The sequence below is a fragment of the Oncorhynchus mykiss genome, chromosome 15 (assembly GCF_057628025.1).
Source record: "Oncorhynchus mykiss isolate SJ-2025 chromosome 15, ASM5762802v1, whole genome shotgun sequence".
In the NCBI taxonomy this organism is placed as follows: Eukaryota; Metazoa; Chordata; class Actinopteri; order Salmoniformes; family Salmonidae; genus Oncorhynchus; species Oncorhynchus mykiss.
This window is the reverse complement of record NC_143036.1, coordinates 28,137,323-28,164,055: the sequence shown is the minus strand read 5'-3', so window position 1 is coordinate 28,164,055 and position 26,733 is coordinate 28,137,323. Positions and strand designations below refer to the sequence as shown.

At 43.2% G+C, this 26,733-nt stretch overlaps 3 protein-coding genes across 17 annotated transcripts in view; 1 reads left to right on the top strand and 2 right to left on the bottom strand.

Annotated features, from left to right (window-relative positions):
• cyribb (CYFIP related Rac1 interactor Bb) overlaps positions 1-10,464 on the bottom strand; it is a 39,434-nt gene extending 28,970 nt beyond the window's left edge. The window contains exons 1-2 of one of the 9 annotated variants that reach the window (XM_090199800.1): positions 10,297-10,464; positions 3,173-3,276 (exon numbers count right to left, since the gene is read on the bottom strand). The gene's annotated coding sequence lies outside the window, so the exon portion shown is untranslated. Of the gene's footprint in view, positions 1-3,172; positions 3,277-7,588; positions 7,767-10,296 lie in introns of those variants that run through there. The other 8 variants (XM_090199795.1, XM_090199799.1, XM_090199797.1 and 5 more) reach the window with 8 other exon arrangements.
• Positions 10,465-10,719: 255 nt separating this feature from the next.
• eef1a1l3 (eukaryotic translation elongation factor 1 alpha 1, like 3) lies at positions 10,720-13,668 on the top strand. The gene is made up of 7 exons (XM_021562910.3): positions 10,720-11,408; positions 11,487-11,666; positions 11,771-12,067; positions 12,152-12,302; positions 12,380-12,636; positions 12,832-13,066; positions 13,309-13,668. The coding sequence occupies exons 1-7, from the start codon at positions 11,265-11,267 to the stop codon at positions 13,419-13,421; spliced, it is 1,377 nt and encodes a 458-aa protein (XP_021418585.2). The 5' UTR covers positions 10,720-11,264; the 3' UTR covers positions 13,422-13,668.
• A 1,609-nt stretch (positions 13,669-15,277) lies between these two features.
• asap1b (ArfGAP with SH3 domain, ankyrin repeat and PH domain 1b) overlaps positions 15,278-26,733 on the bottom strand; it is a 68,732-nt gene continuing 57,276 nt past the window's right edge. For 2 of the 7 annotated variants that reach the window (XM_090199789.1, XM_090199791.1), the window contains 6 exons: positions 26,160-26,228; positions 21,690-21,768; positions 21,503-21,567; positions 20,879-21,378; positions 19,101-19,223; positions 15,278-16,604 (listed from right to left, as the gene is read on the bottom strand). In XM_090199789.1, coding sequence (XP_090055915.1) covers positions 16,530-16,604; positions 19,101-19,223; positions 20,879-21,378; positions 21,503-21,567; positions 21,690-21,768; positions 26,160-26,228 — 911 coding nt within the window. In that variant the 3' untranslated portion in view covers positions 15,278-16,529. Of the gene's footprint in view, positions 16,605-19,100; positions 19,224-20,878; positions 21,379-21,502; positions 21,568-21,689; positions 21,769-25,222; positions 25,361-26,159; positions 26,229-26,733 lie in introns of all 7 variants that reach the window. The other 5 variants (XM_090199788.1, XM_090199790.1, XM_021562909.3 and 2 more) reach the window with 3 other exon arrangements.

Here is a 26,733-nt window from a genome sequence, read left to right as displayed (position 1 = left end):
GTTTTTGGACACCGATTTTGCAGATTTTTTTTATTTATACAACTTTATTTAATCATTATTTAACTAGGCAAGTCAGTTAAGAAGACATTCTTATTTTCAATGACGGCCTAGGAACGGTGAGTTAACTGCCTCCTTTATGGGCAGAACAACAGATTTTTACCTTGTCAGCTCGGGGGATCCAATCTCGCAACCTTACAGTTAACTAGTCCAACCCAATAACGACCTGCCTCTTGTTGCACTCCACAAGGAGACTGACTGCCTGTTACGCGAATGCAGTAAGCCAAGGTAAGTTGCTAGCTAGCATTAAACTTATCTTATAAAAAACAATCAATCATAATCACTAGTTAACTACACATAGTTGATGATATTACTAGATATTATCTAGCGTGTCCTGCGTTGCGTATAATCTGACTGAGCATACAAGCATCTAAGTATCTGACTGAGCAGTGGTAGGCAGAAGCAGGAGCGTAAACATGAATTCAAACAGCACTTTAGTGCGTTTTGCCAGCAGCTTTTCGTTGTGCGTCAAGCATTGCGCTGTTTATGACTTCAAGCCTATCAACTCCCGAGATGAGGCTGGTGTAACCGAAGTGAAATGGCTGGCTAGTTAGCGTGCGCTAATAGTTTCAAACAGCACTCGCTCTGAGCCTGTGGTTGTTTCCCTTGCTCTGCATGGGTAACGCTGCTTCGAGGGTGGCTGTTGTCGTTGTGTTTCTGATTCGAGCCTAGGGAGGCGCGAGGAGAGGGACTGAAGCTATAATGTTACACTGGCAATACTAAAGTGCCTATAAGAACATCCAATAGTCAAAAGGTTAATGAAATACAAATGGTATAGAGGGAAATAGTCCTATAATAACTACAACCTAAAACCTCTTACCTGGGAATATTGAAGACTCATGTTAAAAGGAACCACCAGCTTTCATATGTTCTCATGTTCTGAGCAGGGAACTTAAACGTTAGCTTTTTTTTTTACATGGCACATACAGTGGGGCAAAAAAGTATTTAGTCAGCCACCAATCGTGCAAGTTCTCCCACTTAAAAAGATGAGAGAGGCCTGTAATTTTCATCATAGGTACACATCAACTATGACAGACAAAATGAGAAGAAAAAAAATCCAGAAAATCACATTGTAGGATTTTTAATTTATTTATTTGCAAATTATGGTGGAAAATAAGTATTTGGTCACCTACAAACAAGCAAGATTTCTGGCTCTCACAGACCTGTAACTTCTTCTTTAAGAGGCTCCTCTGTCCTCCACTCGTTACCTGTATTAATGGCACCTGTTTCAACTTGTTATCAGTATAAAAGACACCAGTCCACAGCCTCAAACAGTCACACTCCAAACTCCACTATGGCCAAGACCAAAGAGCTGTCAAAGGACACCAGAAACAAAATTGTAGACCTGCACCAGGTTGGGAAGACTGAATCTGCAATAGGTAAGCAGCTTGGTTTGAAGAAATCAACTGTGGGAGCAATTATTAGGAAATGGAAGACATACAAGACCACTGATAATCTCCCACGATCTGGGGCTCCACGCAAGATCTCACCCCGTGGGGTCAAAATGATCACAAGAACGGTGAGCAAAAATCCCAGAACCACACGGGGGGACCTAGTGAATGACCTGCAGAGAGCTGGGACCAAAGTAACAAAGCCTACCATCAGTAACACACTACGCCGCCAGGGACTCAAATCCTGCAGTGCCAGACGTGTCCCCCTGCTTAAGCCAGGACATGTCCAGGCCTGTCTGAAGTTTGCTAGAGAGCATTTGGATGATCCAGAAGAAGATTGGGAGAATGGCATATGGTCAGATGAAACCAAAATAGAACTTTTTGGTAAAAACTCAACTCGTCGTGTTTGGAGGACAAAGAATGCTGAGTCGCATCCAAAGAACACCATACCTACTGTGAAGCATGGGGGTGGAAACATCATGCTTTGGGGCTGTTTTTCTGCAAAGGGACCAGGACGACTGATCCGTGTAAAGAAAAGAATGAATGGGGCCATGTATCGTGAGATTTTGAGTGAAAACCTCCTTCCATCACCAAGGGCATTGAAGATGAAACGTGGCTGGGTCTTTCAGCATGACAATGATCCCAAACACACGGCCCGGGCAACGAAGGAGTGGCTTCGTAAGAAGCATTTCAAGGTCCTGGAGTGGCCTAGCCAGTCTCCAGATCTCAACCCCATAGAAAATCTTTGGAGGGAGTTGAAAGTCCGTGTTGCCCAGCAACAGCCCCAAAACATCACTGCTCTAGAGGAGATCTGCATGGAGGAATGGGCCAAAATACCAGCAACCGTGTGTGAAAACCTTGTGAAGACTTACAGAAAACGTTTGACCTCTGTTATATACCCTTTGTTGGCAATGACAAAGTATTGAGATAAGTATTTGGTCAAGAACAAAAGTTTATTTTCCACCATAATTTGCAAATAAATTCATAAATCCTACAATGTGATTTTCTGGATTTTCTTTTCTCATTATGTCTGTCATTGTTGTAGTGAAAATGATGAAAATGATGAAAATTACAGGCCTCTCTCATCTTTTTAAGTAGGAGAACTTGCACAATTGGTGGCTGACTAAATACTTTTTTGCCCCACTGTATTGCACTTTTACTTTCTTCTCCAACAGTTTGTTTTTGCATTCTTTAAACCATTTTTTTTTTTGAGGCTAAATTGATTTTATTGATGTATTATATTAAGTTAAAATAAGTGTTCATTCAGTAATGTTTTAATTGTCATTATTACAAAAAAAAATAACAATTCCAGTCGGTATCGGCTTTTTTTGTCCTCCAATAATCGGTATCGGAATTGAAAAATCATAAATCGGTCGACCTCTACCATTTAGGCAAGCACATTTATTTAAAATTTAGAAAATACATTATTTACATAAAATTGTAAAGAACATTTGCTATGAGACCCGAAAGTGAGCTCAGTTGCATTGTTTCAATTGGTCCTCCTTGAGATGTTTCGGCAACTTAATTGGAGTCCACCTGTAGTAAATTCAATTGATTAGACATGATTTGGAAAAAGTACACACACCTGTCTATATAAAAGGTCAAACAGTTGACAGAGTATATCAGAGCAAAAACCAAGCCATGAAGTCAAACTAATTGTCTGTAGAGTCTCGAAACAGGATTGTGTCGAGGCACAGATCTGGGGAAGGGTACCAAAAAATTACCAAGAACCTGATGGTCACTCTGACAAAGCTCCAGGGTTTATCTGTGGAGATGGTTGTCCTTCTGGAAGGTTCTCTCATCTCTGCAGCACTCCACCAATCAGGCCCTGTATGTTAGAGTGGCCAGACGGAAGACACTCCTCAGTAAAAAGGCACATGACAGCCCGCTTGGAGTTTGCCAAAAGGCATCTAAAGGACGCTCAGACCATAAGAAACAAGATTCTCTGGTCTGATGAAACCAAGATTGAACTCTTTGGCCTGAATGCCAAGGGTCACGTATGGAGGAAACCTGGCACCATCCCTACAGTGAAGCATGATGGCAGCATCATAATGTGGGGATGTTTTTCAGCAGCAGGGACTGGGAGACTAGTCAGGAATGAGGGAAAGATGAACGGAGCAAAGTACAGAGAGATCCTTGATGAAAACCTGCTCCAGAGCACTCTCAGGACCTCAGACTGGGGTGAAGGTTCACCTTCCAACAGGACTACGACCCTAAGCACACAGCCAAGACAATGCAGGAGTGGCTTCGGGACAAGTCTCAAAGTCCTTGAGTGGCAAAGCCAGAGCCCGGACTTGAACCCGATCAAACATCTCTGGAGAGAACTGAAAATAACTGTGCAGCGATGCTCCCCATCCAACCTGACAGAGCTTGAGAGGATCTGCTGAGAAGAATGGAGGAACTCCCCAAATACAGGCGTGCCAAGCTTGTAGGTATATACCCAAGAAGACTCAAGGCTGTAATCGCTGCCAAAGGTGCTTCAACAAAGTACTGAGTAAAGGGTCTGAACACTTATGTAAAATGTGATATCAGTTTTTTATTTACGTGCAAAAAACTGTCAAAACAACTGTTTTTGCTTTGTCATTGTGGGGTATTGTGTGTAGACTGATGAGGGGGAAAAAAATATTTAATCAATTTGAGAATAAGTCAAGGGTTCTGAATACTTTCTGAACGCACTAGTAACATGTAACAATCTCCGGCAGATCCCACCCAAGCAAAGATGATTACCTTTTCAAAATGTAGAGGGCTACCACTATACTCTACCACAGTAAAAAAAGGAAGTTGAGAACACGATTGAGCTGTCATGTAGCCTAGAGACTGAAAATAAGGAAGAGAATGCAACTGGTGGAGTCACACTGTGAGTCATCTCGATTTCACAGTCAGAGGGCATAATTACAAATTGCTTCAAAAGGGAGAGGCAGCTGCTTTCAGGCTTTGATAGAGGGATAATTAAAAATGTCTCAAGTTGGCTGGTCAGATATTCTGAAAACAGCAGCTTTATGTGATGAGTCAAGGTAGGGGTACAAGAAGATAATAGTTTTTTGTGATTCTTCCACGTCCTATAACAAAGCCTGCATATAATTTCATGGATTAATAGCTGACACAAAAAAGAAAACTCTTTGAATAAAACGCTCCAAACAGAAGTATGCAGGGGTAATTCACTGCTTAGGCCTGTCTCAGGCTGACAACTAAACTCTACTTTCTATAGGATGGCTCCAGCATCATGTACTGTAGGATGGAGATTTGGTGCGGGGGCGCTGTGGCAACAGGGAGGTGTGAAAGATGAATTTCTCCCCTGCTGATGTGCCATCTGCGGTGTAGCAACCCCACTCTATGGTGTCCACTGACACGTGGGCGACACAGAAGGCTTAACAGCCCATGATTTTATTTATTGAACATTTATTTAACTAGGCAAGTCAGTTAAGAGCAAATTCTTATTTTCAATGACTGCCTACCCCGGCCAAACCCTAACCCGGAAGACGCTGGCACAATTGTACGCCGCCCTATGGGGCTCCTAATGACGGCCAGTTGTGATACAGCCCAGGATTGAACCAGGGTCTGTAGTGACGCCTCTAGCACTGAGACACAGTGCCTTAGACTGCTGCGCCACTAGGGAGATCGAGTCGAATTAACTGTATGTATGGGATTCATCTTTACCTTCAGAAGTCAGGAGGTGGTGGTGGTGTGTGTGCACGTGCATGAATGATGCAGGCTTGTATTCACCTAACGGAAGCAAACTGACCAAAACGAGGAGGGACTAACTGAACTTGTTCAATAACAAACTCTTGTTTCTGTTGTAAAACACTTTCCGTTGCAAAATGTTTCGCTACAGTGTGCACTAATGAATACACCTGTTCACCAGGAAGCTAAGGATAGTCTGTCCTCAACACTTTATCTTCAGGAGAGGCCAGGTTATTTATAGCCCAATGTTGAGTGTCTAATGCAAAGGCCATTTTGCATGTACCTGCTAAAGATACACACCACATAGAAGAGAGGGACTGATAACTGGATCAGGTACTGGAATGCTAATAATGAAGCATCTGCTGAAAGAGTTAAGTGTGTTCATAACCTTCCTATGATACAGTGCCATCACACAACCCATTGACATGTAAAGAGAGATGATGTTCTCCTCAAATCAAGAACGATTGGTTACATTTCAGTTAGGATATTTGAGGTTCATATGGACAGTCAGGCTTCCTACCCAAGAGAGGATGAGGGTACATTATCTGTCCCTCTCTGATCAGTGGCGTGACAGGGACTGGGAAGTGAGAAAGTTAAGAGGAATGCTTCACAGAACCAGTCAGCATCTCCCAGAACTGGCACATGCACTGACTCATACAGACACATCAGAGAAATAGCATACAAAACGTAGGCCTACACATTCCCCTTTTAACTACTCCCAGCAATATACACCCCACAACAACTATAGGCCCTGCCTACACAATTTCAACATAACCCGTCTTTGATGTTTTACAGCACATGGCAAGAGACAAACAACAAAGGCGCCCTCCAACGCATGTTTTAAATCTGCTAACCAGAGAAGGCCGAGCTAACACTATAGCACTTCCGTCCGATATGTTTTCACAGCTTAGTCGCATAGACTAGATGTAACATTGTAACTGTAAAGCCGGAACACTCAAATAAGTATGATATGTTATGTTTGGTATGGCTATATAAGACAAAAGGTTAACGCGAACGTCTAGCAACCCAAAGGATGCGTGTTCGAATCTCATCACGGACAACATTAGCATTTAGCAACTTTAACAACTACTTACATAGCTAGTTTGTAACTACTTAGCATTTTAGCTAATATATTTACATTTACTAATGTTATGTCTACTCGAGTCCAGGTTGGTTTTCAAGGCAGGGTGCAAAGGCCCCAGAAGCAACAGCAAAGGTTGGTGACACCAATATTTCCTAACACATGATGTCCCTGTAGATAGGCTATGCCTACTACGTTTCCATCGAGAGATACCTTTGTCCTTGCACATACGTTAAAAATAGGTTGCCCTTGCTTCTGCTGTTTTTGGTATGCTAGATAGATGAACCTTGACTTTTTCCACTACATGAGTAAAGTGTCATGTCTTCACAAAAAGTGATTGTAGACATGCACAGACATGCACTGTAGCTGAGAGACAGCGGTTAAGCACAGTCAGGAGGGCTTTTTAGGTTGCCCTTGTGCAAAGAACAGACCTGCTGAATCCTGGACAAGCACCAGTAGATCCCCGTCTTCCTTGGATAATACGCGAGGGTCAGGAATTTGGAGCATTCATACAGGACCAAACAAAAACAAACCAAGTATAAGAGACATACACTAGTCTTGAGTCGACTTTTGGGCACACATTCTTAAAATAACAACGCATATTTCGTTTGTGTGTTTTAGGGATGTTTGACAGCAGAGCCAACAATAACAAGACAGAACGTGTCCGACAAAAGTAAGGAGGACCCACTGCACTTAACTAGCTTTATTCAAATATATCCCTTTCCTGAGGTAATCACCGAAGTGAGTGGATACAACGCGTCCACATGCCATGCAACACACAACATAAATGTCATGAAATCAACATATTTGTAGACTGACTGACTATTGATTTTGAATTGATGATTGTGAGTATCCATCAGAAGAAGAGATGAATACAGTGAACGCTCAAAGGTAGCTTGGCGGCATATAACCGACTAGATTATATCTTCTAGTTTACTTCATAGGTGAAATTCAACCTCGGTTAGTTCCATGGATGCAGTCCCACCGTCGGTTGGATAAAGAACCCTATAAGTGAGTCCGTGCGAATCAACTAAAATGATTGTCTTACGAAACATGGGAACTGCAATACAGCTCTACAAAGTTTGTGTGAGAGCACTGACACAGTAACCGGACAGTTCTTTTTGTAACTATTGTTGCGCGGCAATGAGCGCAGACGTGCGAGCAGTCATTTCTATTCCTTCCTAAATGTGTACAGTGAAATTTCGCGTAACTTCAGTGGCAATGAAAGATATGAGCACGGTATTTCTAAGCACATGTAGGCTACTACGGACTACAATCACCTCCATCCGCCACGCAGCCTTCGTCAGTAGCTCTATCCTGTAAAGAAACCGATAAAAAAAGTAAAGGACAATAAATGCAATCCGTTGTCAATACTTACAACTATGATCAGAGATTGGCGAACAGAATGGTCCGTGTATCACATCGCGACGGACAGTTATTCCTGTTAATTCATTGAATGGTCTTGTCTCACTGGTATATCACAGGACGAAAACGACTATCAAGAGCGACCAGGATACAGAGTCCACCACCACTTCGTAATACTGGGCGTGTTCAAGGGAGTGGGATGAAAAATGGGTTTACAGCCTGCGAATCCACGCTGACGTCAAAGTAGCCTACAGCTATTAATAAAAATGCACTGAACAATAGTAGCCAACAGTAGCCTACAGTAATAAAGATATGTGCATGTAAATCTAAATGTAAGAAAGAACTGTCACTCGGTTAGGAAGGCTATAGAGGTCACATATTTGCCTTGGTATGTTATGTTTATTAGGATAACATATCGTATATTGTTGTGTTATTATAATGTAATAAAGTTGTGTCAGATGAACAAAGAATGAATGCATGAGTGGGAATACAAAGCATGTAGAGTATGTGTATCTTCTAAAAAGAAATGAAAAGCAATGCAGTCCTTTATGAGTCATCGTGCTATACAGGATGTGTAGATTGAGGTTCATTTGAGAGAATTTCACTGGGTCAACTCAATTGACTTACCACTGAAGTGAGAGGCTTTCATGGTGATTTCACATTAAGTAGACAAACCCAACCAGTCTCTGAGCAGTGAGAACAGGCAGCAGAAATACTCATAGTTGTTACTGAACTGTCTGGCCTGGCTGCACTGGTCTTATGGGATTCATCTAAAATGATCTTTCTCTTTGTTAATGACCTATTCAATTACAGGTATGTGATAATGACTAATTCAAATGGCCCATTTCTCATGGTTGGGGCATGCACCAGTCTATTGTACCTGCATTTTGAAAAAAGTGGAAAGCGAAAATGAATTATGTTTTGTCTCATAAAAACAGATAAAACAGCCTAAGGGTTCTCACAGATCAAATGCAGATTCATACTGATATTCTTATCTCCTTGTCATTACCAAACCACATGTACTGTTGCGCTCTGTAGTTTGTGAAGTGACAAAGGAAGTCTGTCTACATCTCTCAAAGAAAACACCTCAACGCGCACCCCAGCTGAAGGCCTTGCTTCCTCCTTTTGGTTTGCATGCAAATCAGCAGGAACAACTACTGGTATAAGTAGCCTGTCTTACAGATCTGTCAATGGACATTACAACTTTCACACCTTCCCTCACCACCTCAACCCCAGTCATAACGTGTATTGTAAGTGGACATCCACTCAGATGCTTGCAATGGCTGCCCGTATCGGGCATTTTAACTTGTAATGATATTGATGATCCCACATGGAGGAAAAAAACTCCCAATTGGTAACTTTAGATTCAACTTCCCGAAGATTAAAAGCAAAATTATAGTTAGCCTATATTTCTCTTGCGACATGGCTGACAACCACATACGGTATATAACACAACAAGATAGACCTAATTTACAGCATCTGTTCCTACAGTAGACAAGGTCGGGTAGTGGAGTGTTTTCCCCATACAAGCACCATGCTGGCCAAGCCTGTTTACCCTCTGATGAGCCATGGAGGTAACAGTCATATGATGGACCACAGTGTACCTCTTTGAACCAATGATAGTCTTACTGCTAACCACATGTCCCTAATCTAAGCACTGTCACATCAAACATCTTTACACTACAGATCAGTGCCAATCCTAAGTGAAATGAATATGGTTGTAGAGTTGTGCTGGTAACTTGTAATAACACTCCATTATTTGTCTCTGTAGGTTACATCTCAGATTTGAATTATGGTTTGGAAAAGTAGGCCATAAGTCATGTGACTCTATAGCCTACATACAGAGCATTGTGGTTAAGCGTGTGAGATTTGTACAGCAGATTTTACACTCAACATCATGTCAATAGACCATAGCCTAGTCACATTACAAGCATGACATTTAAAGGCTAAAACTAGCTTTCTGAACATTTTCACTTCCACGTTCGGGTTTGAGACACTGCAGCAGAGGGATGGAACGGGGTTCAAATGGGAAGGAAATTCTTAATCATAATCAAATTCTTAATCTTCATATTCATTATGAATGCTTATTCTTAATCTTCATATTCAATATGAATGCTTATTCTTAATCTTCATATTCAATATGAATGCTTATCAGGTATCGGTACCTAGGTCATAAACTCGTATATCATATTATTAAATAGTCTTTCCAAACAGTCACACTTCATCTCTTCTTACCTTATGTCAAAATAAAACACCCCCAAAAGTTATTCATTTTTTTGTCCACATTATGGCGCACGTGCAGGAATTTTATTTTGACATAAGACAAGCAGAGAGGAAGTGTGTCTACAACAGTCCCACGTTTGGAAAGTTTGTTTAATAATACTATCATTTAGATATTTGGTCTCAAATTCCCCCGTCATAATGACCAACCGTCCTTGCCACCGGCCCATTAAAGTGAAATGGAATTGTATTTAACTTCTTGCTTCCCAGGGACTGTTTTTGTGCAACCCAATACAATTGAAAGCGACGCTAGTGAATACACCCTCGTTGCTAAAAAAAAAAAAAGCACCTACAGTATACAGACCCCAATGAATGATCATCCTGTTGAATACTCTGCTCCTATTTACAGCAGCACACTTATTTAGCCAAACATCAATAATAACAAAGCAATATTACGTTGGAGACCATATTTACAAGTAACATTACTTAATTGTGTTTTACCGTAATGCTGGAAGTGCAAGAAAAGGCAGTCGTCCTCCACCTGGTAGCTACCACGCTAGCAGCTCAAAGAATAACGATTCGCTTCAGTTGTCCGCTATTTCCGGGTTGGTCTAACGTCATTGTGCAACAGACAGGTTACAACCTCAACAACGCGCGAGAGGTTGCATTGAATGCAAATCGAACACAACGGACTCACGGGTCTCGGCTACAGTAACCAGATTAGTATTACTGTATTTATGTTGCCGAGTTCAAATGTTATTTACAGTGTGAACATGACACATGTCATGCAATTTCGTGTTACATTAACGTGTAGCCTAATTCGCAAGAAAAAAAAGAATAGCCCGCAGCAATGTTTGCCTACAAAATGCTAACACATATCAGGCCAAGTTGAACGTGAAACAATAACCACCTGGGCAAATAATACATAGGCTATAGTCTAAAGTGTAAAGTAAACGTTCATTTAGCCAGTATGTATTGCAATTCCATGTTAATTTAGACCTACATTTTCATACAATTAAAGTACGAACATAATATTCAAAACTAAAGTAGACTATGAAAACCGTTCGAAACACTTTGAAAATACAATTTCTTTGTCCCTTCTTTGAAATACTGATCTAACATGATTGTGTTAGCGTTAAGCAATAACTTTGCTTCTTGGCTTTCACCTGTCCAGTCACGTCTGATATATGATTAGACGACTTCAAGAACAGGGGGGAAAGGGAAACGATGATTGATGGGCTGCACAGATGGGCGGTATTAATGAATGCACATGCCTGATTTCAATCAAAACATTACAGGAGCCCCGACTATAAAATGCCACCTACATTGTATAGCAGTCCTTTACGACGACGAGGTACGAAAGTATTTAGACTAGGGTAACGCACACAATTATTACGTTCAAATTCGAGCACTATACTCTTAGAGGCTTCTTTGGGTGAAGTTTATCTGTTCGCAGAAGCTAGTTGAAAATGGTGAAGGAGAGAACCCACATAAACGTGGTCATCATAGGCCATGTTGACAGCGGAAAGTCAACCACCACTGGTCACCTGGTTTACAAATGCGGTGGTGTCGACCCAAGAACAATCGAGAAGTTTGAGAAGGCTGCAGCCCAGGTAAGGAACTAATTGGCGCAACATTTATGTATTAAGCAACTACAACTGTAGCTAATTTTAAATTCTCTCATCCTACAGATGGGCAAGAGCTCTTTCAAATATGCCTGGGTGTTAGACAAACTGAAAGTTGAGAGGGAGCGGGGAATTACCATTGACATTTCATTGTTGAAATTCAACACACACAAATACACTATCACGATCATTGATGCTCCAGGCCATCGTGACTTCATCAAGAACATGATCACAGGGACATCACAGGTGACGATGCCCATTGTAGTGTATCTGCCTGGGGGCTATTAACACTTGGCCAATGTGAATATGTGGTAACCTATTCTTAAGCCTTTGTTCACCATTCATTTCAGGCTGATGTTGCCCTCCTGGTCGTGTCTGCGGCCAAAGGGGAGTTTGAGGCTGGTATCTCCAGGAATGGCCAGACCAGGGAGCATGCCTTGCTCGCCTACACGCTTGGTGTCAAGCAAATCATTGTCGCTGTAAACAAAATGGATGTGACTGAGCCACCATACAACCAGAAGCGCTTTGGTGAAGTGGTCCAAAGTGTGAGCACTTTCCTCAAAAGAATCGGTTATGATCCCACTGCTGTGCCTTTTGTTCCGATCTCTGGCTGGACCGGTGAGAACATGCTTGCCCCATCTCAGAAAGTGAGTAGTTTGTAATTGCATTCATCCACATTTAAGTATAATTTTTATCCACCTGTGATGCATGAACCTTCTTCTGCTGTGTAGATGTCCTGGTTCAAGGGCTCTAAAGTCAAGAGAGGGCAAGGGCATGCAAACGGGATAACTCTACTTGAAGTCCTGGACTCCATCCATCCACCAGTGCGTGTTGCCAACAAGCCTCTGAGGCTGCCCCTGCAGGATGTATACAAGATTGGAGGTGAGGGGTGGCTCATGGGGCCTACATGTTTCACAAATTGTGAGTAGTTGGATTGTCACTTTTTCCCTGTTCTACAGGAGTGGGCACGGTTCCAGTGGGGAAGATCGAGACGGGGATCCTGAAGCCCGGCATGACCCTGATGTTCTCTCCTGCCAAGCTGACTGCCGAGGTCAAGTCCATTGAGATGCACCACGAGGGTCTGCAGATGGCTGGGCCTGGCCACAATGTGGGCTTCAACATCAAGAACGTGTCTGTAAAGAACCTCCGTCGTGGTGATGTGGCGGGGAACGCCCAGCATGACCCTCCCTCTGATGTCAACAGCTTTGTGGCACAGGTACAGGTTTATGTCACTATCTGAAAATGGCAATTCAGTATTGAAGGCGAGTGTCCCATTTATCTAATGTACTGATGGTTTGTCAAACAAATCTTCCCTGGTTTAGGATGTGAATCTGTTCCCTACTAGTGCAGATCCCTCTACCTGTTCTGTAGCCCAGTACTGTATAACTGAAGTCTTTGCGTCTTCCCACAGCTCATAATCCTGAACCATCCTGGCAAAATCAAGACTGGCTACTCTCCCGTACTGGACTGCCACACCACTCATGTGACCTGCCGCTTTGCAGAGCTGAGGGAGAAGATTGACCGTCGCACAGGGAAGAAGCTGGAGGACTTTCCCCAGACCCTGCAGTCTGGTGATGCTGCCACTGTCAAGATGAGCCCCAACAGACCCCTCTGTGTGGAGAGTTTCTTCACCTACCCTCCTTTAGGTACCCTTCTCTCAATATTTTTAGGCAACGTCATTGGTAGTGGGCATGGAACATTTGGAACTAAGTGGTACATTTTCTAGTGTAATGTTTAATTGGCTCATGGCTTTCTATCCAATCCAAATGTTGATTCTGCATCATGTCTGATAAATTACTGCTTGTTCACCAGATGTGCCTTACCTAAAATATGGCTGACTTGGTTTTAACAATAAAAGTAATTTGTTATCCACGTGTTCCATCTTCAGGTCGGTTTGCAGCGAGGGACTTGAAACAGACTGTTGCTGTGGGAGTCATTAAGTCGGTGGATAAGGACCATGGATCAAAGAAGCATGCACAGAAAGGCCAAGTCTCAAAATAAATGTATTTTTATTTTACCAGCAGTTCTGGTATGAAAGAGCTTGAGGATAAAGCTTTAAGTTGACTATTGTTTGCGTAAATATATAATTTGTGTTGCAATACAAAGCACTATTTTTGAAGAAAAAATAACTGCTTCTCTTAGCTTGTACTACCATCTGGAGTAATTTAAACAATTGAATGGCCTGTCTTAGACAAATGTAAAAGGTTGTGCAAAAAGCTTCTGACGAATAAAAGTCCTTTCAAAATTACTTTGTTTCACTGAAGTGCTGTTCATCTGTGAATGTAAACGAGTGACTTCCTTGGCTTTAGCAGCAACCACCTACGTTTCTTTACTAGACATTTTAGCCTTATTAAAATTAAGGCACCATGGCTGACACTCATTCTATTGGCATACTGCACAAAATGTAACCCAAACAAATTGAAGATTCTACTGGGTTACGGTAAATGAGGATTGTCAAGAGAAATTAAGGCCTAATCTATGGGTTTTGCATTACTGGGAATAGATACAGTGCCTTGCGAAAGTATTCGGCCCCCTTGAACTTTGCGACCTTTTGCCACATTTCAGGCTTCAAACATAAAGATATAAAACTGTATTTTTTTGAAGAATCAACAAGTGGGACACAATCATGAAGTGGAACGACATTTATTGGATATTTCTAACTTTTTTAACAAATCAAAAACTGAAAAATTGGGCGTGCAAAATTATTCAGCCCCCTTAAGTTAATACTTTGTAGCGCCACCTTTTGCTGCGATTACAGCTGTAAGTCGTTTGGGGTATGTCTATCAGTTTTGCACATCGAGAGACTGACATTTTTTCCCATTCCTCCTTGCAAAACAGCTCGAGCTCAGTGAGGTTGGATGGAGAGCATTTGTGAACAGCAGTTTTCAGTTCTTTCCACAGATTCTCGATTGGATTCAGGTCTGGACTTTGACTTGGCCATTCTAACACCTGGATATGTTTATTTTTGAACCATTCCATTGTAGATTTTGCTTTATGTTTTGGATCATTGTCTTGTTGGAAGACAAATCTCAGTCTCAGGTCTTTTGCAGACTCCATCAGGTTCTTCCAGAATGGTCCTGTATTTGGCTCCATCCATCTTCCCATCAATTTTAACCATCTTCCCTGTCCCTGCTGAAGAAAAGCAGGCCCAAACCATGATGCTGCCACCATGTTTGACAGTGGGGATGGTGTGTTCAGCTGTGTTGCAAAAGGTCGCAAAGTTCAAGGGGGCTGAATACTTTCGCAAGGCACTGTATGCATCTGGATGCATAATTTCAAATGGGCCTCAGGAGCTTATCACAGTGCATTCATATTGACATTGAGAAATGCAGTTGTCTCGCTTATTCCTGCCCATAACCCTACTGCCACCATGGAGCACGCTGTTCACAGCAATGCCATCCATGTGGTTGAGGCCGGGTTACAAGCGTTTTGCTACTCGCAATAACATCTAACCATGTATGTGACCAATAACATTTGATTTGGACATGGGGGGGGGGGGGGAGTGACTGTTGGCTTAGACATGAACATTAAATTATCTGGCACCAGCTCTGGTGGACATTCCTACAGTCAGCATGTCAATTGCATGCGGTCTCAACTTGAGACATCTGTGTGCACTGCATATATATATAGTGACCTTTCCCCAATGCAAGGTGCACCTTTGTAATCATGCTGAGTCAGCTACTGTGAGGTGGATTATTTAGGCAAAGGAGAAAAGCTCACTAAGGGATGTGAACAATTTGAGAAGCTTTTTGTGCATATGGAACATTAACGGAATCTTTAATTTCAGCTCATGGAACATGGGACCAACACTTTACATGGTGCGTTTATTTTTCAGTATAATAAAGGCAAAGACGTCATCCATTACAACACTTTTATTAGTACAATGGAATGATTGGGGTTGATATTCCTTTACATGGGTTGAAACCAGAGGAGATGAAGTCAATGGGGAGTGAAGGGTACATATCCTGTTCACTATTTGCAATTTCCTGTCATCCAAAAAAGTACTCGGCGTTCTGAGGAAAACCCTGTGACAGGCAAACTATTTCTGCTTGACTGCCTCGCTGGATTTAATAAATATCCACAAACTGTCTACATTTTAGTTTGTATCCTTAACAGTGGAGCTCTCGTCTGGAAATCATTGACGCCACATTAAGTTTGAAATGTCATTGGACATTAGTTCAAATCTCTCCAGGCCATCAGAATTATCACATTCTTGCCTACTGACATTGACCTTCCCATATGTACTTGTGAGAGTTAGTGGCTATCAGAAGTGGTTCTTCAAACCCTGATTTGAGTGGCATTTTAAATAGCACTCTGCTCAATTCCACATAGTACAGCGTGAAGATAACTTGACAGAGTGAAACTGTTAAGTCTACTACTGGTGACCTGTGCGGTTCCACAGGGGTTTCTGATATCCCACCATAAAGTAGCAGCAAGTGTCAATACTGTAAAACAATCCGAATACATGTACACACAAAGCGAGCAAGAACAAGGAATACATTGAATGAATACATATTTAATCCTCAGCTGAGTTTTCATGGTAGGTTTCAGTTGGAGACATGAGAATCTCCAGTCTAATGTGGTGTAGGATGAGGAAACGGTGAGAGACTAGTGACATGATCTCTTTCCTATTCCTTCATATTTGGCCTTCTCCAGAAATGCAAGCAATGATATCAGGGATGACTAGTAAAATGATTACAGATAAAATGCAAACACGGCTGCCCTGATACTTGGTTATTATCTGGCAAGCAGAGAACGCATGTATGCTTGTACATGTATATACACACACACACACAAATATATTTACATACATATATACACAGTAACAGCATAAACATACACTTTAGGGTAAGAGTGGCTACGGCAGCCATAGGTCGTGCTCTAAGATTAAGATAATACTGGTAAGAGGAAAAATACACACATTTGTATTTACAAAATGGATGTGCTCAGCATCCAGTGGCTAGTTGAGCCTACTTGTTTTTCTTCATTGCGTTTTTTTTTTCTCTTTAGAACACTGGTTTCACGTCAGGTTGTTACAGTAGCTATTTACAGTACAGGGGTACTTCTAGGGGTTAGGGCGGCGGGGTTAGTGCAAGCCTCGTCTGGCTGTCAGTCACTCAGGATGTGGACAAAGGACATTGGGAACACCCCTTTCCTCTCCGGGTGCCCTTCAATGTGGCCGATCTGAAAGGAAACAGAGAGAATGTGTGAGTTGAGGAGAACAGCACTGCACAGGTGTTCTTTTTCAATGTTTAGCCAGCTATTAGGTCTGTTTGGCAGTGTGACTATGGTAAAATTGAAACTAGTTTAAGGTAACACCCAATGATTTATATACACACTAGATGACTTACAGGGGACGCTGTTCTCAAGCCACTGCGCCTCCATCTTGGCACTTCCCCACCATTGGGTGATTTGTGATGTTCAACTTGTGCTTCCCATGACTGTGTTTTTGTGTTTTAATGTGTGTGTGTGTGTGTGTGTGTGTGTGTGTGTGTATATATATATATATATATTTATAATAATATACACATATATGCAGTACCAGTCAAAAGTTGACACACCTACTCATTCAAGGGTTTTTATTTTTTACTATTTTCTACATTGTAGAATAATAGTGTAGACATCAACACTATGAAATAACACACCATGTAGTAACCCAAAAAAAGTGTTAAACAAATCAAAATATATTTTATATTTGAGATACTTCAAAGTAGCCACCCTTTGCCTTGATGACAGCTCTGCACACACTTGGCATTCTCTCAACCAGCTTCATGGGGTAGTCACCTGGAATGCATTTCAGTTAACAGGTGTGCCTTGTTAAAAGTGAATTTGTGGAATTTCTTTCCTTCTTAATGCATTTGAGCCAAATCAGTTGTGTTGTGACATCGTAGGGGTGGATTACAGAAGATAGCCCTATTTGGTAAAAAGACCAAGTCCATATTATGGCAAGAACAGCTCAAATAAGCAAAGAGAAACAACAGTCCATCATTACTTTAAGACATAAAGGTCAGTCAATACGGAACATATCAAGACCTTTGAAAGTTTCTTCAAGTGCAGTTGCAAAAACCATCAAGCGCTATAATGAAACTGGCTCTTATGAAGACCGCCCCAGGAATGGAAGACCCAGAGTTAGTTCTGCTGCAGAGGATAAGTTCATTAGCGTTACCAGCCTCAGAAATCAGCAAATAAATGTTCACAGAGTTCAAGTAACAGACACATCTCAACATCAACTGTTCTGAGGAGACTGCGAATTGCTGCATAGAAACTACTACTAAAGGATATTTATAAGAAGAAGAGACTTGCTTGGGCCAAGAAACACAAACAATGGACACTAGACTGGTGGAAATCTGTCCTTTGGTCTGATGAGTCCAAAAGTAAGATTTTTGGTTCCAATCGGCGTGTCTTTGTGAGACGCAGAGTAGGTGAACGGATGATCTCCGCATGTGTGGTTCCCACCATGAAGCATGGATGAGGAGGTGTGATAGTGTGGGGGTGCTTTGCTGGTGACACTGTCAGTTTTTTAATTTAGAATTCAATGCACACTTAATCAGCACGGCTACCACAGAATTCTGCAGCAATACGCCAACCCATCTGGTTTGCGCTTAGTGGAACAGGACAATGACATGACAATGACCCAACCCACATCCAGGCTGTGTAAGGGCTATTTGACCAAGAAGAAGAGTGATGGAATGCTGCATCAGATGACCTGGCCTCTACAATCACCCGACCTCAACCCAATTGAGATGGTTTGGGATGAGTTTGACAGCAGAGTGAAGGAAATGCAGCCAACAAGTGCTCAGCATGTGTGAACTCCTTCAAGACTGTTGGAAAAGCATTCCAGATGAAGCTGGTTGAGAGAATGCCAAGAGTGTTCAAAGCTGTAATCAAGGCAAAGGGTGGCTACTTTGAAGAACCAAAAATCTCAAACATAATTTGTTTAAAATGTTTTGGTTACTACATGATTTCATATGTGTTATTTCATAGTTTTGAGGTCTTCACTATTATTCTACAATGTAGAAAGTAGTAAAAATAAAGAAAAACCCTTGAATGAGTAGGTGTGTCCAAACTTTTGACTGGTACTGTATATACACACACACACACACACACACACACACATACATACATTTACAGATTTTTAAAAATACAAATTTCCTTTATTTTAGTACATAATATAATAAAAACATATGCAATAAGGTGCTTGTAATAGAATACATGTAGAAAAAACAAATGTAGACATTAATAAATACATTTCTATAGCTTCTAATATACAGTGCATTCAGAAAGTAGTCAGACCCCTTGACTTTCTCCACATGTTGTTACATTACAGCCTTATTCTAACATGTATTACATAGTTTTTCCCCCTCATCATTCTACACACAATACCCCATAATGACAAAGCAAAAACCATTTATATAGGTATTCAGACCCTTTACTCTTGTTCAAGCACCTTTGGCAGCGATTACAGCCTTGAGTCCTCTTGGGTATAATGCAACAAGCTTCGCACACCTGTATTTGGGGGTGGTTGATTGTTTTTATTTGACTTTGACTTGCATTGTTGGAGATTGGAGTTTAAGATTTTCACTGTACCCTGCAACCCTGTACATGTGACTATTAAACTTCTACTCTAATCTAATAGTGTTTGGGTAACATCAGTGAGCCTGTTAGGGGGAAGTTACTTACCCACCACTCCCCGTCCTCCTCTCCCGTCACTATGATCACCTCTCCCTCCACAAATGTCAGCTCGTCATCATTGTCGGCCTGGCAGTCATAGATGGTCTTCACCCGCCGAGATTTGGTCTTCCCCTAAACACACATATGAACATTAATCAATCCCTATACCAGTCTGCTGTTCCCACATGCTTCAAGAGGGCCACCATTGTTCCTGTTCCCAAGAAAGCTAAGGTAACTGAGCTAAATGACTACCGCCCCGTAGCACTCACATCCGTCATCATGAAGTGCTTTGAGAGACTAGTCAAGGACCATATCACCTCCACCCTACCTGACACCCTAGACCCACTCCAATTTGCTTACCGCCCAAATAGGTCCACAGACGATGCAATCTCAACCACACTGCACACTGCCCTAACCCATCTGGACAAGAGGAATACCTATGTGAGAATGCTGTTCATCGACTACAGCTCAGCATTCAACACCATAGTACCCTCCAAGCTCGTCATCAAGCTCGAGACCCTGGGTCTCGACCCCGCCCTGTGCAACTGGGTACTGGACTTCCTGACGGGCCGCCCCCAGGTGGTGAGGGTAGGCAACAACATCTCCTCCCCGCTGATCCTCAACACTGGGGCCCCACAAGGTTGCGTTCTGAGCCCTCTCCTGTACTCCCTGTTCACCCACGACTGCGTGGCCACGCACGCCTCCAACTCAATCATCAAGTTTGCGGACGACACAACAGTGGTAGGCTTGATTACCAACAACGATGAGACGGCCTACAGGGAGGAGGTGAGGGCCCTCGGAGTGTGGTGTCAGGAAAACAACCTCACACTCAACGTCAACAAAACTAAGGAGATGATTGTGGACTTCAGGAAACAGCAGAGGGAACACCCCCCTATCCACATCGATGGAACAGTAGTGGAGAGGGTAGCAAGTTTTAAGTTCCTCGGCATACACATCACAGACAAACTGAATTGGTCCACTCACACAGACAGCATCGTGAAGAAGGCGCAGCAGCGCCTCTTCAACCTCAGGAGGCTGAAGAAATTCGGCCTGTCACCAAAAGCACTCACAAACTTCTACAGATGCACAATCGAGAGCATCCTGGCGGGCTGTATCACCGCCTGGTATGGCAACTGCACCGCCCTCAACCGTAAGGCTCTCCAGAGGGTAGTGAGGTCTGCACAACGCATCACCGGGGGCAAACTACCTGCCCTCCAGGACACCTACACCACCCGATGTCACAGGAAGGCCATAAAGATCATCAAGGACATCAACCACCCGAGCCACTGCCTGTTCACCCCGCTATCATCCAGAAGGCGAGGTCAGTACAGGTGCATCAAAGCTGGGACCGAGAGACTGAAAAACAGCTTCTATCTCAAGGCCATCAGACTGTTAAACAGCCACCACTAACACTGAGTGGCTGCTGCCAACACACTGACACTGACTCAACTCCAGCCACTTTAATAATGGGAATTGATGGGAAATGATGTAAATATATCACTAGCCACTTTAAACAATGCTACCTTGTAAAATAAAATTTGATTTGATTTGATTTACCAGAAATGTCACCAGGGACAAGTAAATAGTATGTGGAATGGTCTGGTTGCATAAAGTTTCTGTGTTTTGACCCACCTATTAACAATTCCACTACAACCCTGTCTGTGGCTTCAACCCAAGAGGAACTGGCCCAACCAACCAGTGGGACCCATTTGCAGAACTACCCAGATATTACTCAATGATACCATTAAAGCTCTCTGATTTCTGCGGTGTCCTTAAGTGAACTTTACCGTATTCTTCCTGGGCAAGGGCACTGGTGTGTCTGGAGCACACGCCGGGCTCCCATTGGTGTCCTCGCTGCCCTGGGAGGACGGGCTCTCAGTCTCTGCCTGCTGATTGGCCGCCGCTGACTCCGGGGGGTGGGGCTTCGGCGCAGGCTCTCCAGGGGGTGGTCTCGGACTGGGCAGATCTGCTACCCCCGGTTTCGGATGGCCGTCTTGGGAGAGCTGAGGTTTGGGGGGTAGGTCTTTGAGCAGGGGTTTAGGTGGTAGGTCCCCTAGCTGCGGTTTGGGGGGGAGGTCGGAGAGCTGGGGCTTGGGTGGCAGTTCTCCAGGTTTAGGGGGCAGCTCAGAGGGCTGGGGTTTGGGGGGGAGGTCTCCTAGTTGGGGCTTGTCGGGTAGAATGGCTTTTGTTAGGCATTCAGGTCCTGGAGGGGATTTCTGGAGCACCTCTGGAGGCAGACCGGGTTTGTCCATAGATGGGTGTATGGTGTCGATTTTACGCAGTGCCACTAAGAGAAGAACCAGGACGCAGGTACTATATTAAACACATGTTGACTCTAATGCTGGGCAGTATGCCGAAAATAAGGTGATCTCACCTACAGTTATAGGCATTGCTAATCCAATACAACATACCTTTCTGAGGTAGTTTGGGTAGAACCCTTGGACCAAGTGTAGACTTTGTGTTGCTAGAAGTAGTGCTGAAAACAGATGGTTGTAGGAAGTTAATGAAAAATTATAAAAAGATCAGAACTCTATCATACATAAACAATATTTAGGAAAATATTCTAAATGCCTGCATCCAAAATGGATGCCTATGTACCTTTGCTGCTGTGGAATGCCCTCAAACTTGTTGGATAACGGTGACATCTTGTTCGCAGGTGGAGGGATGGAGTCACTTCCTGAAATGTCGAGATGGTTTGTGAGATATGGATACATGCTACTCAGTGTATATAATATTCATCCCCATATTACCCCGCAGCCCAAAATGGTCACCTAAATAGGCACATCTTTGATTTTGATTTAATTCTCCTGATTAAATTATTATAATTCATTATTATTATTATGTAGTCCATTTATACATATACTGTAACTGGTATACAAATATATTGCTGTACCCAAACATTATAGTAGAAAAGTCTAAGGGAAGGAGATGTCAGGCTGAGCTTTCCATTAGCTACTATTATGGACCCTCGGAGGTAGCTGTACGATGGAGATCAACACTGAACAAAAATATAAACGCAACATGCAACAATTTCAAAGATTTTACTGAGTTACAGTTCATATAAGAAAATCTGTCAATTGAGATAAATTCATTAGACCCTAATCTATGGATTTCGCATGACTGGGAATGCAGAAGGCATCTGTTGGTTACAGATACACTATATATACAAAGTATGTGGACACCCCTTCAAATGAGTGGATTCGGCTATTTCAGCCACAGCCGTTGCCGACAAGTGTACAAAATCGAGCACACAGACATGCAATCTCCATAGCCTAACATTGGCAGTAGATTGGCCTTACTGAAGAGCTCAGTGACTTTCAACGTGGCACCGTCATAGGATGCCACCTTTCCAACAAGTCAGTTCGTCACATTTCTGCCCTGCTAGAGCTGCCCTGGTCAAGTGTTGTTATTGTGAAGTGGAAACGTCTAGGAACAACAATGTCTCAGCCACGAAGTAGTAGGCCACACAAGCTCACAGGGACCGTTAACCGTTGCTCAGGAAGCAATGTCAGCACAAGAACTGTTCGTCTGTAGCTTCATGAAATGGGTTTTCATGGCCGAGCAGCCGCACACAAGCCTAACATCACCATGCGCATTGCCAAGCGTCCGGTGGAGTGGTGTTAAGCTCGCCGTCATTGGACCCTGGAGCAGTGGACGGACGAATCTGGATTTGGCGGATGCCAGGAGAACACTATCCGCTAGAGGAGGAGGAATAATGGTCTGGGTCTGTTTTTCATGGTTCCGGCTAGGCCCATTAGCTCCAGTGAAGGGAAATGTTAACGCTACAGCATACAAATAGCATTCTAGATGATTCTGTGCTTCCAAATTTGTGAAGGCCATTTCCTGTTTCAGCATGAAAATGCCTCCGTACACAAAGCGAGGTCCATACAGAAATGGTTTGTCGAGATCGTTATGGAAGAACTTGACTGGCCTGCACAGAGCCCTGACCTCAACCCCATCGAACATCTTTGGGATGAGTTGGAACGTCGACTGCGAACCAGGCCTAATCGCCCAACATCAGTGGACGACCTCACAAATGCTCTTGTGGCTGAATGGAAGCAAGTCCCTGCAGCAATGTTCCAACATGTAGTGGAAAGCCTTCCCAGAAGAGTGGAAGCTGTTTGGGCAGCAAAGGGGGGACCAACTCCATATAATTAATGCCCATGATTTTGGAATGAGATGTTCGACGAGCAGGTGTCCACATACTTTTGGTCATGTAGTGTACCCTAAAAAAAAAGCTATGGATCAGAAAACTAGTCAGTATCTGATGTGACCATCATTTTTTTTTTTTTTTTTTTTTTTTTTTTTTTTTTACCTTTATTTAACCAGGCAAGTCAGTTAAGAACAAATTCTTATTTTCAATGACGGCCTGGGAACAGTGGGTTAACTGCCTGTTCAGGGGCAGAACGACAGATTTGTACCTTGTCAGCTCGGGGGTTTGAACTGGCAACCTTCCGGTTACTAGTCCAACGCTCTAACCACTAGGCTACCCTGCCGCCCCAGTGCACTACTTCGCTCTGCCTCATGCAGAGCGACACATCTCCTTTGCATAGAGTTGATTAGGCTGTTGATTGTGGCCTGTGGAATGTTGTCCCAGTCCATGTTGTCCCAGTCAATGGCTGTGTGAAGTTGCTGGATATTGGAGTGAACTGGAACACGCTATCGTACAAGTCGATCCAGAGCATCCCAAACATGCTCAATGGGTGACATGTCTGGTGAGTATGCAGGCCATGGAAGAACTGGGACATTTTCAGCTTGCATGAATTGTATACAGATCCTTGTGACATGGGGCCGTGCATTATCATGCTGAAACATGATGGAGGTGGATGAATGTCACGACAACGGTATCTCTGTGTATTCAAATTGCCATTGATAAAATGCAATTGTGTTGCCCGTAGCTTATGCCTGCCCATACCCCACTGCCACGATTGGGCACTCTGTTCAAAACGTTGACATCAGCAAACCACTCGCCTAGTTGAAACCTGCAGTCAGGTCAAGACCCTGGTGAAGACGAGCACGCAGATTAACTTCCCTGAGACGGTTTCTGACAGTTTATGCAGAAATTCTTTGGTTGTGCAAACTCACAGTTTCATCAGCTGTCCGGATGGCTTGTCTCAGACAATTCCGCAGTTGAAGGTCTTTGGCTGGCATGGTTACATTTGGTTTGCGGATGTGAGACCGGTTGGACTTACTGACAAATTCTCTAAAATGACATTGGAGGCGGGAAATTAACATTAAATTCTCTGGCAACAGCTCTGGTGGACATTCCTGCAGTCTTGAGGGAAAAAAAACTTGAGGAATCTGTGGCATTGTGTTCTCCAGCACAAGGTTCACCTGTGTAATGATCATGCTGTTTCATCAGCTTATTGATATGCCACACCTGTCAGGTGGAGGAATTATCTTGGCAAAGGAGAAATGCTCACTAAATAGGATTTAAATACATTTGTGCACAAAGTTTGAGAGAAATAAGCTTTTTGTACATATGGAATATTTCTGGGATCTTTTATTTCAGCTCATGAAACACGAGCACTTTACACGTTGCGTTTATATTTTTGTTCAGTGTAGCTTTATTCAGCTAATAATCTACATTTTCTTCTATACTAATGCTGTTGAGGCCATTATCTCACAATACAAAAAACATCACAGATGAGACAAAATGATGACAAAAATAATGATCTGACATCCAACACTAACACATACATTTACACAGGATTGCCATCACCTTCCAAAATGGCCAGGATGTGTCTGTGTCATTGCCATCACACCATAAAATGACCAGGATGTGTCTGTGTCATTGCCATCACACCATAAAAGGACCAGGATGTGTCAGTCATTCATGAACAGCACTGACACTCATGGTCATGGGGAAGACCTGATTGGAAACACACTCAAGCCTAGGCCAGAGATGGGTAACTCTGGTCCTGTAGGGCCTCAGTGTGGGTAAGCATTAGGATTGACTTTAGTTCAATCATATGTTATTAGTGCTGGGCTGGAACAAAAGCCTGCACACACTACAACTGTCCAGGACCAGAGACTTGAATGTTATTATGGATCATGTCCTTCGTTAATAAAGACGACCAAGCAGTATTTAGATGTATCTGCTTGGGTCTTGCCCACGAGGGAGGACTCACCCACGTAAATGCCCCCTCTACTGTGGGAAAGCGGGCTGGGTGGGTCAGACAGGGTGCGTTTGTGCCCGGGGGGAGGGGGCGGAGGCCTCTTCTTGGACAGGGTGGAGCTGCCTCCGGGGGTGAGGGTGGAGGGAGGAGCTGGAGGAGTGACAACATACAAACATGCAGTGAAGGGACAGGCGTCATTCATTCTGTCACCTGGGATACTAAGAGGAAGGGGAGGGGCTTGAGAGGAGAGGGTAGATGAGAGGAAGGTTTCTTGCCATCGGGACTGGGGTTAACACAATTGTTGGCCAACGTGGGGGAGATACGTTAACACAACATCAATACAGGTAAAAACACAACATCCCGGTGAACAGAGAAATGCCCCCAGATAGGAATACAGAGAAGACGGACAAAGAACAATGTGTGTGTATTGTGTAGGTGTTGTTTTGTGTGTGTTTTTGTGTATTTTGGAGTGGGTGTACACGCTCCTGAGACTTCTGGACCGACAGTAAAATGACCCAAAAGCAGCTAGTCCCATTCCCAGCTGCGTGTAAGCCTAGAAACAGACACTAGAAGATTGTGGCTAATAGAGAACTCAGCCAGTTAGAGAGGAGTCAGGTTGCATCCAAAAATGGCACCCTATATTGTATATAGTGCACTACTGTACACGCCATAGGGCACTATATAGGGAATAGAGTGTCATTTGGGACACACAGCCTACATAAGGTACGATAGCACTTTGCAGCTCAGGGGTGGCGACATGTCACAAAAGGTGATAAAACTGCGTGTAAGAAAAATGATAATTAACCACACTTTTACAGTGCCATTGTTCAAAGTTTAAGACGCCACCACCCATATTTTCCCTGGGAAGTAAAGCGCTACCAGTGCCACTGGGCAGCAGAAAGTATACGGGCGGGCACAGCAGGACAAAATGTAAAAACAGGATATTCACTGATGTATGGTCGAGTGCCGGCCAGAGTGGCGTAGTGCGAGTGAGAGCCGAGGAATGCCAAGTGCGGCGCTGAAAGAGAAAGAAAAGAGAAAAAAGAGAGAGACAGAGAGAGAGAGAAGAATGAAGAGAGAGAGCGAGAGAAGGATGAAGAGAGAGATGAAGAGTGTGGGAGAGAACGTATGTGAGCTTCTCCCACACACTGGTTGCATTTGAAAATGACACCCTATTCCCTATGTAGTGCACTACTTTTGACCAGAGCCCTATGCAGTTTCAGATCAAAAGTAGTGCACTTATATAGGGAATAGGGCGCCATTTGAGACGTAAGCCTCTATAAACCCCCTGATGAAATCTTATTAGTGACAAGCAAAGAAAAAGAGGAGAAATGACATCAAAACGCCTGAGGGGAAAACGAGTCAGTCCGACGCCCACTGAAAAAGAGAACTGTCCATCTCTTGTGTGTAAAGAGAAACCGCCGTTTCTCTTGACTCCGCTCAACAGTGTATTGGCGTCAACAATGTAGCCTACTGTACTGTAACAAGGATAGGGAATAGCAACCTGGGGTGTGAGTGTTTGT